The sequence below is a fragment of the Mustela putorius genome, unplaced genomic scaffold, assembly GCF_011764305.1.
Source record: "Mustela putorius furo isolate JIRA1106 unplaced genomic scaffold, ASM1176430v1.1 tig00003962_pilon_pilon_pilon, whole genome shotgun sequence".
NCBI lineage: Eukaryota > Metazoa > Chordata > Mammalia > Carnivora > Mustelidae > Mustela > Mustela putorius.
Window position 1 is genome coordinate 1,810,686 of NW_025422106.1, and position 13,027 is coordinate 1,823,712.

Below are 13,027 nucleotides of genomic sequence, written 5' to 3' on the forward strand. Positions count from 1 at the left end.
GTGGAGCATGGGACTCTTGATCTCAGGGTTGTAAAGCTCGAGCCCCACATTGAGTGTAGAGATTACTTAGAAGTAAAATTTTAGGGCATCTGGGTGGCTCACTGGGTTAAAGCCTCTGCCTTCAGCTCAGGTCATGATCTCAGGGTCCTGGGATCGAGCCCCACATCGGGCTCTCTACTCAGCAGGGAGCATGCTTTCCACTCTCTCTGCCTGCCTCTCTGCCTACTTGTGATCTCTCTCTCTCTCTCTCTCTGTCAAATAAATAAATAAATAAATAAAATCTTAAAAAAAAAAGAGAGAAATAAAATCTTAAAAAAAAGAGAGAAACGTTTCGCATGACATAAGTGTCTGTCCTTACACCAGCACTGCTCTGTTTTGACTGGTTGTAGGTTTGAAAAATGCGAGCTTGCAATTCTGTTTCCTTCTTCAAAACTGTTTGTTCCAGGTTCCTTGTGTTTCCACAGGAATTTTTTGATAAGCTGTCAGTTTTTGCCAAAAAGACAAAAAAATCAGATTTTAAAAGGAATTGTGCTGAATCTGTAGTTCAACTTAAGGAATATTGTCATCTTAAAAACGTTAGGTCCTCTGAAACATGGTTATTTTTCCATTTATTTAGATCTCTCTTTCAGCAATGTTTTATAGTTCTCTGTCTACAAGCTTGACACTTTTGTTGTTTATTCCTAGGTGTTTCATTAATTTTGATGCTATTATAAATAGGATTCTTTTCTTTTCTTTTTTGATTGAGGTGTAATTGACATCCATTGTTTTAGTCTCAGGTGGGCAACACGAGTCCACACTTGTGTCCTTGGTGAAATGGTCGCCACAGTAATTAACATCTGTCACTAGTTAACATCTTTCACAATACGTAGTCACAGAATTGTTTTCATAGGATGATAGCTTTGCAGGATCTACTCTTAGCAACTTTCAAAGATGCAACACAATATTAACTATAGTTATCATGCCCTGCCTGATCCCGACGACTTATTTTATAGTTGAAATTTTGTACCTTTTGACCCCTCTACCCATTTTACCCACCCCTGATCCCCCACCTTTGGCAACCACCAATCTGTGCTCTACATCTATGAGCTTATTTTTTGTTTGTCTGTTTGGCCAGGGTTTTGTGGTTGAGATTCCACATATAAGTGCAATCATATGATATTTGTCTTTCTCTGTCTCACTTATTTCACTTAATGCCCTGGAGATCCATCCATGTTGTTGCAAATGGCAAGATTTCATTCCTTTCCATTGTCAAATAATATTCCATTGTATACATAACACCACATCTTCTTTGAGATTGGAATTGTTGCGGTGGGCATTGGGTGCATGTAATTTTCCGAGTCAGTGTTTTCATTTCCTTGGGATAAATACCCAGAAGTGGAATTACTGGGTCATATGGTATTTCTATTTCAAATTTCTTGAGAAACATCCCTACTGTTTTCCATTGTGACTGCACCAACTTACATTCCCACCAAGATATTTTTTTCTTAAGAAAAAAAAAAAAAAAAAAAACCTGGGGCACCTGGGGGCTCAGTCAGATGCTTAAGTGTCCAATTCTTGATTTCAGCTCAGGTCATGATTTCAGGGTCCTAGGATCGGGCTCCCCACCCTGGGATGTCTGCTTGTCTCTCTCTCCTTTTGCCCCTGCCCCACTGCTTGCACTCTTTCTCTCAATAGATATCTATAATATCTATAATAGATATCTATAAGTCTTTTTAAAAAATCTTCCAAAATTATTCCAAATTTAGTATTTACCTCAATTTCTAATACAACCATATTTATGAGTATCCTTAACTTAAATTTAAAAGAGACTAAATTCACATTACATACAATTAACGATTCAGTGGTCTTTAGCATATCCACAATGTTGTCCAACCACCAGCTCTCTTTAGTTTCCAAACTTTTTTAATCACCCCATAAAACACTCCATAGCCATTAAGCAGTCTCTCCCATTCCCCACCACTCCCCATTCTCGAGTAACCTCTAATCTGTTCCTATGGGTTTGTTCACTCTAGATATGTATCATACAAAAGAAATTGTGGAACTGTGACCTTTCGTGTGTCTTCTCTTAGTATAATTTTTTCAAGGTTTATCCAAGTTGTAACATGTACCAGTACTTTGTTCCTTTCATGGAATGAACAGTACAGCATTTCATAGTATATATTTGATTTATTTCTCTCTTTATCCATTGATTTATCTCTTTATCATGTTTTATTTATCTCTTGATTTTATTTATCTCTTTATCCATTTATGGACATGATCTATTTATCTCTTTATCCATTGATGGACAATTGTCTTGTTTCCACCTTTTGGTTATTATGAATATTACTTCTATAGACATTCATGTTCCAGTTTCCCTGTGGATGTATGTTTTCGTTTCTCTTGGGGATATACCTAGGCATGGGATTGCCAGGTCCTGTGGTAATTCTAGGTTTAATTTTCCGAAGAACTGATGAACTATCTTCTAGCAACTGTGCTAGTTTACATTCTCACCAGCATCCCTTTTTCTCCGCGTCCTTACCAACACGTGCTGTGTTCTATTCTCTCGACTTAAGCTTTCCTAGTGGGTGTGAAGTGGTATCTCACTGTGGCTATAATTTGCATTTTCTTAATGAGACACAAAAATAGAAAAATAAAGGAGATTAATTTAAAAATTATAAAATTAATAAAACCAGAAGTTGCTTCTTGGAAAAGATAAAATCGGCAGAGATTTAGCTGTCTCTTTTCTTCTTGGCCAGTCTAGCTAGATATTTGTCAATTTTGATGACCTTTTCTAAGCATCAGCTTGTAGTCTTATTGATTTTATCCATTTTTTCTATTTTTTATTTCATTTATTTCCACGCTTATCTTTATGATGTCTTTCTTTCGGCTTGCTTTGTGTTTAGTTCACTCTTCTCTTTCTAGTATCTTAGGGTGAAAGTTTAGGTTACTAACTTGAAATCTTTCTTCTTTTCTAATACAGACATTGAGAGCTATAAATTTCCCTTGAAACACAGTTTTGGCTACATCCCATGTACTTACATATGTTGTGTTTTGGCTTTTGTTCATTTTAAGGTACTTCTAATTTCCCCTGTGGTTTCTTCTTTGACCCACTGATTATTTAGGAGGGAAGTTTTCTATTTCTACATATTTGTGAACTTCCAAACATTTCTTCTGTACTATTTTTTTTTAAAGTTTATTTATTTATTTATTAAGATTTTATTTATTTTATTTGACAGAGATCACAAGTAGGGAGAGGCAGGCACAGAGAAAGGAGGGAATCAGGCTCCCTGCTGAGCAGAGAACCCGATTCGGTGCTCGATCCCAGGACTCTGGGATCATGACCTGAGCCAAAGGCAGAGGCTTAACCCACTGAGCCACCCAGGCGCCCCTGTACTAATTTTTTTTTTTTTTTAAGATTTGTTTACATATTATTGGGGGGTGAGGAGGGGAGAGGGATAGAGAGAATGCCAAGCAAACTCCCACACTGAGTATGGAGCCTGACACAGGGCTTGATCTCATAACTCTGAGATCATGACCAGCTGAAATCAAGAGTCAGATGCTTAACTAACATGAGCTACCCAGGTGCCCCTTCTGTTATTAATTTCTAATTTAATTCCACTGTGGTTGGAGAACAAACTTCATGTGATCTCAATCCTCTTAAATTTATTGAGGCTTGTTTTATGGCCTAGCGGATGATCTGTCCTGGAGAATGTTCCATGTGCTCTTGAAAAAGATGTGTATTATGCTGTTGTTGGATGGAATCTTCTTTAGATATCTGTTGGTCTAGTTGGTTTACAGTGTTACTGATCTTCTGCCCAGTTGTTCTATCCATTATGGAAGGTGGGTATCGAAGTCTCCATTATTTTGAATTGTCTACTTTTTTTTTCAATTGTTAGGTTTTGCTCCAAATTTTGTCGTTAGGAGCATATATATTCATAATAATTTTATCTTCCTGATAGACCCTCTTATCATTATAAATGTCCTTCTGTCTCAAGTAATGTCCTTTTTGTCTCCTTAATACCAGTTTTGTCTCAAACTTGCATAGGTACTCCAGCTCTGTTGGTAATGGTGTGGCATCTATTTCCATCCTTTTAAACTTTTTTGAGACTCTGAACTTAAAGTAAATTTCTTATAAACAGCATGTAGTTCGATCATGTGTTTAAATTCATTCTGCCACTCATTGCCTTTGACTGGGCTGTTTGCCTCATTTACATTCAATGTAATTCCTGAGAAGGTAAGATCGATGTCTGCCATTTTGCTATCTTTTTCATGTCTTACGGGTTTCTTTTTTTGTTTTGTATTTCTTGATTCCTGCCCTCTTTGGTTAAGATAGCTATTCTCTAGTGTATCTTTTTTTTTAATTTTTTTAATTTTTGAAGTTTTTAATTTTTTTTTTTTTAAGATTTTATTTATTTGACGAGATCACAAGTAGGCAGACAGGCAGACAGGCAGGCAGAAAGAGGGAGAAGCAGGCTCCCTGCTGAGCAGTGAGTCTGATGCGGAGCTTGATCCCAGGACCCTGAGATCATGACCTGAGCTGAAGGTAGAGTCTTAACCCACTGAGCCACCCAGGCGCCCCCCTTTTTTTTTTTTAATACTTTATTTATTTACTTGAGAGAGAGCACAAGAAAGCACAGAGGGAGAGGGAGAAGCAGGCTTCCAGCTGAACAGGAAGCCTCATGCGGGACTCGATCCCAGGACCCTGAAATCATGACGTAAACTGAAGGCAGCTGTTAAACTGACTGAGCCACCCAGGTGCCCCTAGTGCATCTTTTTGGTTCCTTGTTTCATTTACAGTGTTTTTTGGAGTTATCTTCTAGGGGTTCCCCTGGGCATTACAATTAGTAGCATCTTCACTTAACATGATGTAGTTTGGATTTTTGTAGTTTGCCTGGGTGGTTCATTCAGAACATGGAGAGTGTGTGACTCTTGATCTCAGGGTCATGGGTGCGAGCCACACTTTGGGTAGAGTGATAACTAAGACAAATAAATAAATAAACTTAAAAAAAATAAACAATACAGCTTGGATAAATACTGAGTTAATTTTAATAGTGTATAAAAACTTGGCTTCAGTCTAGTTCCATTCCCTCCCCGCACCTTCATACAATTACTGTCATACAGATCTCATCTGTACAGGTTGTAAGGCTGTCGACACAGTTTTATAATCATTGCTTTATGCAGATGCCTTTTTTTTTTTTAATTATGGGCTTGAAATTTCATTTTATTTTAAAGTAGGCTCCATGCCCAACGTGATGTTTGACCTCAAGACCCCAAGAGTATTTCTCCTGGGGCAAGCCTGCTAACGACAAATTGTTTTTCCTTCCCCTAGATGTCTTCATTTCTCTTTGTTTTCAGAGAGCAAAACCTACTACCAAAGCCCACTACAGCCCTGCAAAGGTGGCCCAGTGGGGTCTTAGACTTATCCCGGCACCACCAGCTTATTAGCTTTGTGACCTTGGACAGGTTCAGTCACTTCTCTGTGCCTCAGTTTCCTGCTACATAAAATGGAGATAACAGCGTGTGGAGCTCATTTGCCAAACAAAAACAACCTGGGGGTGGGGGAGGGTAGAGAAAGGAAGGAGGATTCAGTGCCTGAGCTCTACCCAGCTTCAGGGCTCTCCCCTAGCTTCTCCTGGATGAAAGTCCCCTGCTCTTCCTGCAGGATTCTAGGCTCACCAGAGGCAGCCTGGAAGTTGGCAGAGGCACCTCTAGCACCACGACATTGAAGGAAGCCCATCCCATGTTGTAAACTTACAAGTGTGGGGTAAGGCAATGGGTAAAACCCACTCTTGTTCTCTTTGGATACTGCCTGGGCCTGGAGTGATGCCCGGGGTCGGGATGGGCCTATCAGTGGCCGGGGTCTTGCCCAAGCTTCCTGTCTGCTGGGCAGCAGCTCTGGACCATTCTGAAGGTCTTGAGAAGGAAGATGCTGTGCATCTACCTTGCCTCTGGAGAAGTCCAGAAAGCACATGGAAACCTCTTGCAGCAATGACCGTCAGCCACCCTTCGGGCTTGTATTTTGCTCCCATGTCAAAGATACCCACAGAGCCAGCAGGAGGCATAGGTGCCCCCAGTCCAGCCCCATCCCCCGCGCTTCCCCCTTCCTTCCTTCCAAAACAAGCCACACAGCTGATTCGTGCCTCAAGGAAGGCCATTTATTTCCAAGATAGAGACTATACTTTTAAGACAGGACTTTTCAGAAGCAGGAAATCTTAGTTGTCGCCTAGAGAGGTGTGTCAAGGACACAGTGAAAGGAGACATGCGTACGTGGGGCCAGAGGCTTATCCAACACTGTTACAACACTTTTTTAAATGAGCAAAACATCTTTAAAAATCCTTATAAATTCTTTATAATATGTTACACATTTAAAGACAATATTTACAATAAAAGGATGAGGGGGGGAGGAGAGAGAAATCTACTTTACAGCAAATCTTTGCATAAAACAAGAGGACCGACAGACGTGGCAATGGGGTTCACAACCCCGCCCAGGCTTCCCTGGAATAAGTGAGGGCCTGTGTGGGGAGGCCTGGTGGTCTGAGGTCTATTTACAGAGTGTGGAGTGTGGGGAGAAGAGGGGGCTGGGTCCTGCCCATCCTGAAGGAACAGCCCAGCTCAGATCCCATAAATCAGTGTGTGTGTGTGTGTGTGTGTGTGTGTGTGTGGTGTGTATGTGTGTGTGGTGTGTGAGAAAGAGGGAGGGAGGGAGAATGAGAGAGAGAAAGAGAGCGAGTGAGACACCAGGGAGGTTTCCTACGCCTCCTCCAGGGAAGAAGGTGGGGTCTGTGTGCCTGAGTTGTGGAAGAAGCAGGCACCGCTGGAAGAAGGACAAGGCAGGCAAGGGAGGCTGGGGGGGGGGGGGGCGCTGGCAGCTAGCTCCCCATGGTCAATACGCTTAGTGAGGGTGGTTTCCAGGTTGGCAAAAAGCTGGTGAGGGGAGTACGCCTGGGAAGAGTCTCAATCCTGCCTCTGTGGAGTGGCCCTGACTTCCTTCCCCGGCTCTGACAAACAGCAGAGGGCAGGATCCCCCAGGCAGCAAAGGTAGGGAGCCCCGCTGTGATGTGTGCGGTGTGGCCAGTGGGGGAATAAAGGGGGCAGGAGTGGCAGAAGTTGCTACCAAAACACCTCCTGACGGTGACTAGCGCACTGCCACAAAGGCTCTCCCTCCCCCCGTGGACACCCTCCATCTCCTCTCCCCGGACAGATATACACTCCCTTCCCTCAGCGAGGAGCTAGGAGCTAACGGCAGGGGCAGAGGAAAGGAGCCAGCATCACCCCGCCTCTTTCCTTTAGTCTGAGACTTGGCGGTTCCCTATCCGCGTCCCATGGCCAACAAGGGTCTCTAAGTGCAGACGCAGAAGGGCCCACTCTGTCGCCGAGCCCCCAGCAGCCTGTCCCCTCCAGTGTCCCCCTCCCCTTACCTCCAGGATCCCCTCCCGCCTTCGCCTCGCTCAGCCAGGCCTTCTAGCCGGCCCACCTCCTCCCGATCCCCGCACACAAACTAGACAGACGCGGCCTGCAGCGCCAGACGCAGCGGGGGGGGGGGGGGGGGGGGGGTGGGGGGGACGAAAGAAGAGGCGCAAGCCAGAGAAGGCTGGGGGAGGGGAACCGGGTGGGGGGAGGGGGGCTGGTCACAGACACTGATGGAGGCGCGAGGCGGCCGAGCGGCGCAAGGGCTGGCTCTGCAGGGCCCCCGGGTCCCCGGGCGGCAGCGAGGCCGCGGACGACGGGGCCCGCGCCTTGGTGGACTCCAGACTGCTGAGGCCTGAGTCCTTGTTGTCGCTGTGTGCCCGAGGGCCCGCGGGCTCCGGGGGGCCGCCGCCGCCGCCGCTGCCCAGTTCCTTCCACTCGTTGAAGTTGAGGTCGGTCAGCGGACTCTGCACCACCACCGTGTGGCGCCGCCAGCTGCTCCGGCGCCGCCGCGTCTCGGGCGACAGCGGTCGCCGCAACCGCACGGCCAGCATGTCGTCGGCAGTGCCACGGAGGCGCAGCCGCAGCGCTTCGATGCGCGACGGCCGCGAGCCCAGCGCCGCCACCGCCGCGGCCGCCGGGGGGCGCAGCGACTCCTGGCTGCTGGACGAGGCCGAACCCGGAGGCTCCGCGGCGCGCATCCCGCCGCGCCCCGCGCTCGCGCCCGTGTCCCCGCCCGAGCCCTCGCCATCCGGGCGGCCTCGGGCCAGGCGGCGGCGCGCCAGCGTGTCGCAGGGCATGAGGCGGTGCGAGCTGAAGGACGGCCGGCGCGCCGGGCGCCCCCCGGGCCCCGCGCCGGCCTCCGTGTCCGTCTCCACGTGGCTCAGCTCGCTGCGCTCATCGTCCGCCTCGTCCCCCGCGCCCGGCCGCCGGCCCCCGGCGCCCGAGCACACGCTGCGGTCCATGGTGGACAGGGTGGAATAGCCCGAGACGATGGAGCGCGTGTCCGCGGCCGGCCGATCGTCCGGCGCCGCCGGGGGGCTGAGGCGGCCGGGGGCCTCGGGGGCGGCGGGGGCGTCGGCGGCGCCAGGCAGCGGTCCCTCGGGCTGGTCCCGCGCCCCCGGCGCCGGCGCCTCGGGCTTGTGCACCTCCTGCTCCGAGTCGTCGTCGGTGCTGCTGCCCAGCCCCCGCGCCTCCCGCCGTTTCTTCCGCTTGCGGTTGACCGCCGAGATGAAGGAGATCGCCAGCATCTCCCGGGCGTACGGCTCCTTCTTGGGGGCCCACGAGCCCTGCGCAGGAGACAGGCCAGAATGCAGGAGGTGCCCCGGCACCGGGGTCCAGCCCCGCGCCCCCTCCCCCGACGGCCTCCGGACCGGTCTCCCCAGACGGCTGTGTGGGCAGCAGCGTCACTACCCACTCGGGAGCTCTGGCTTCAGTCCAGACTCTCCGCTCTTTCCTGTGAGCTGGGAGCCTGTCCCTCACCTCCGCCCACCTTCCACTCCGTTCCCCATGCCCAGCGCTAGAGAAATCCTTGTGGACGCGGCTCTGGAGATAATAGCCTCTCGAGAGGGAATACACTTGACAGTTTGAACCCATTTCACAGAGACTGTCCTGGGTGATAATCCCCAGACCCTGGCTGGCACCTCCCTCCGACCGCAGCTTCTACCCCCTTCATCGCCACTCACTCCCACTTGGGAAATCTGCCTTTGCACCTACTCCCGTATGTATGGGCCTCTCCAGGGCAATCCGCCCAAGTTCACTTCCCTTTCCCACGGCTGCCCACGGGCTGGCATTTCAGACAGTCCATCAGCGTGCCACCCACAACCCGCAGCCCTACATCAATCCAACCACCAGCTCTGCCGCCAGGAGTGGCCACACGACTTTGCTCCAGAACAGTGATTCCCAACCCCACACTGGCCGACTTCCTGCCCGTTCTCGCTGCTAAGTCCTGTGGGTGTTTTCTGGTCCTAGCCTTCCATGGTGCCCCAGCAGATCCCATGCTGCCCGTCACTGGCCAACACCCAACTCTCCCTTGAACCCCAAAACTCTTCTTCCAATGGCAAATCCGTCTCCAGCAAAGTGTCTGCAAGCACCGGAAACTCTCCTATCTCCAACTGAACTATGCTCCCTACACCTGGCCCCAAGCCACCTGCGTTCATGTTCCCCACCTTGAGGGGATTCTCTGCCTCCTGCCTCTCCCCTGCTTCTTCTTGATTCTCCCGAAGTGACTCCCAAACCCAGCCCATCCTCACCGTTCTCTTTCCAGGCCCTCACTCTGCCTTCTCTGGACCTTTCTGCCCTCTTCCTGATAGGATTCCCCGCCTCCACCCTTCCCTTACCCCAGTCCCTCCTCCTCTAGAGCAATCAGCCCTTCTAAGACTAGACGGGAGTCTGATCACCTCCACACTCTGCAGGGCCCCTTCACCCCCACCAGAATGAAGCCCAGACACAGGGCCCTTCATAATCTGGTCCCAACTTCCCCAGCCTAGGGCCTTCCCTAACCCAACCCCAACCCCAACCCCAACACAGCCTTCACTTGGGCGATGCCCACCTGCCAGACCCCCCTGCATTTTAACACTGGCAGCCCTTAGTCGCTGTCCCCCCCCCCCAGCCCACCCTACTTGCTGGGTGAGCTCTAAGTCCTCCATGTGGCCACCTCGAAGCCCTCGCCTTGTCCTTTGAAAACACAGCTGCACCTGCTCTTCTCCCATCAGGATGGGTCTGTTTCCACATCGTCTGCATCAAACCCTGAGTTCCTTGAGAGTAAGGTCTGTGGCTTATTTCTGTTTGCATCCCTGACCCCTAGCGCCATACCTGGCACATAGCAGGCGTTCAGTAAATGTCAAGTAAACTGACAAAAGGGATGAAGGCAGTCCCTTGGACACTGGAGGCCCTGCAGACCCAGAGGCTAGAACTGCTCCCCCTGCTGGGCTGGAATGGCCTGCCCTGTGACTCCCTCCTCCAAAGCCACCGCCTGCTTCACGCACAGCCTAATACTGAATGGAGACCCAGAGATGCCTCGCGTGGCCCCCCGCAACCTACGTGCTCTCTCTCACATCAGCTGGTTCTGAGAAAGCCAACACATGCCAGGCAGTCGGGATTCAGAGGCACGGGGCTCCCTGGCTGTGGCCAGTGCCACTTCGACTGGCCAATGCTCTCGGAGAGACTTGAGAGGACACTAGGACCACCTGATCAAATATCCTCTCTCCCTGCTAGCTGCAGAAGCAGTGAGGTCGCAATGGTCCCTTCCAGGAAGGCAGAGGTCAGGGCACGTACAGAAAAGTCAAGAGGTCAGCCCTGGGAAGCCAGGAGGCGAGCAGGGGAAAATGGGTGGAAGTAACATGGAGCTGGGTTTGGGTCACCGTAATGAACCTGCTCCCCATTACACAGTCTTCTGACCCGGTGAGTGCCCCACAGGTGTGCAGTCAGAAGTTCTGTGGAGAGGCTGCAGGGGCCTCTGTCCTAGACTAAAGCAGCCTTCTTTCTTTCTGTCCAGGACATTCTTCTTTTTCTCTTTCTTTCTTTTTTGTTTGTTTGTTTGTTTATTTGAGAGAGCAAGAGAGCATGCAAGCAGGGCAGAGGGAGAGAGAGACCCCCAAGCAGGTTCCATGCCCAGTGCAGAGCCCGCCATGTGGCTCTATCTTATGACCCCGAGAGACTCAGACCTCTCTCTCGGAGAGACTTGAGAGGACACTAGGACCACCTGATCAAATATCCTCTCTCCCTGCTAGCTACAGAAGCAGTGAGGTCGCAATGGTCCCTTCCAGGAAGGCAGAGGTCAGGGCACGTACAGAAAAGTCAAGGAAATCAAAAGTCAGGGAAATCAAGAATTTCCCTGAGCCGAAATCAAGAGTTGGACACTTAACCAGCTGGGCCCCCCAGGCTCCCCGCCACCTAGTACATTCATCTGATACGTAATGAGCACCTGCTTGGTGTTGGGCACCCTGGGCTCACTGGGACCTGGCCAGTGCTTAGAGACCCAGACCAAAATGAGTCTGGTTTGATCACCAAAGTTTAGTGATTTCACCCACTACTGCGGACAGAATTGTGTCCCCCTCCCCGAATCCATCTGCCAAAGCAAGCCCCGACCCCTAGTGTATTTGGAGACCCGGCCTTTGGGAGGGAAGGCAGTCACGCCCTGATGGCAGCATTAGTTCTGTGACACAAGGAGACGCCAGGGAGCATGTGCGATTGCTTTCTCTCTGCTCTGTGAGGACACAGCGAGAAAGCGGCCATCCACAAGACAGGAAGAGAGCTCACAGCAGAAACTGACCATGCTGAACCTTGATCTTAGACATCTAGCCTTAAGAACTGTGACGAAAGAGATGTCTGTTTTGTAAGCCACCCCATATGTGGCATATGTGGCATTTTGTCATGGCAGCCCACGCTAAGACAACCCCCTTGGCCATCCAGCTCTACTCTAACAGCTGGACAGCTGTGCTGGCCTCACGGGCTCTGTGTCAGAGGCCGGGCTCTGGAGCAGGCAGGACTAGCTGACTGTGAGGGCTGGTTCGGAGAATCAGCTTTGGGTTCATCGATTTTTCTCCACTGTTTCCAATTTCATTGATTGAGGCTCTTGTCTTTATTATTTCCTTACTTCTGCTTGCTTTGGGCTCTCCAAAAAACCTAGTTACTTGTAGCAGACATATCTGCTGGTTCCCATATCCCCATAAATGGGGATAAATACCAGGCCTCATTTACAGGTGAGGAAGTGAGTGTCACAAAGAAATTAAGCAACTTGCCTGATGTCCCGAAGCTACGGAATGCTGGAGCCAGGACTCAGACCCAGGACTGCTGTGCTTCTGACCACTGGGCGCACTGCCTGCCCCCGTCCCACCCCCGGCCGCCTATCTCCCAAGCCAGAGCCTTCTCTTCCCCCAGATGCCTCCCGCAGCACTGCCAAGGTCAGCAGCTTCTCCACTGACCTCGTACACACAGTCTTTCCCACTTGCCTTCCCAGGGACCAGCAACCTTCCTCAGGGGCCACAAGCACTTCTTCCCCTTCCCTGACCAAAAGCAAAGAGCGGGCTGGCCTGGACAGGGATAGAGCCTTCGGAATGGCTTTGGCACTCACCTTGGACTTGGCTGAACTGCAGGTGGTGGAATCTGTTGGGGAAAGCGAGAAAGAAAAATGAAAGTTAAATTGGGGCAGGAGAAGGCTGTCTCATGAACACAACTCCCTCTCTTCCGAGGCTTCAGACACCGGGGAGTTCAGACACCTGAGATCTCCCCGGGTCCTGGGAGTGTGATGGGCTTCTGATGTCATTTCCTGTGGGGACAGGGATGGAGCGGCTAATGATGTCAGCGGCTAATGAGGCAGGAAGTGACATCAGGCTGCCAGTCCCTAGACTCTCACTGGCCAGGGTCAGGGGCAAGGGGTGGGAGGGGGGACTTTTCTTTGGGTCTAGTTCCTCTCCCCGCCCCTCCTGTCCCTGTTACTCTGAAGTATTGGAGAGAAAATACCGAATACCAGACGCAATCCACAGAAACCACAATGAAACACGGCAAGTCACAGATGCTCTGGAGAAATGGGAGACCACACAGTGCACAGACAGGTGGGACCTACATCTATCTCCACCCACCCCGACTCCAGGACAGGAGGAAGACGGCGGACCCCGTGTGCGATGGGGTACAGGGGTAG

The 13,027-nt window shown here is 50.3% G+C and overlaps 1 protein-coding gene across 4 annotated transcripts in view; it reads right to left on the reverse strand.

Annotated features, from left to right (window-relative positions):
• Positions 1-6,112: 6,112 nt before the first annotated feature.
• The window catches only part of ARHGAP23 (Rho GTPase activating protein 23), a 78,266-nt gene continuing 71,351 nt past the window's right edge, over positions 6,113-13,027 (reverse strand). For all 4 annotated transcript variants that reach the window (XM_045069980.1, XM_045069979.1, XM_013062507.2 and 1 more), the window contains 2 exons: positions 12,461-12,492; positions 6,113-8,675 (listed from right to left, as the gene is read on the reverse strand). In XM_045069980.1, coding sequence (XP_044925915.1) covers positions 7,608-8,675; positions 12,461-12,492 — 1,100 coding nt within the window. In that variant the 3' untranslated portion in view covers positions 6,113-7,607. The remainder of the gene's footprint in view (positions 8,676-12,460; positions 12,493-13,027) is intronic.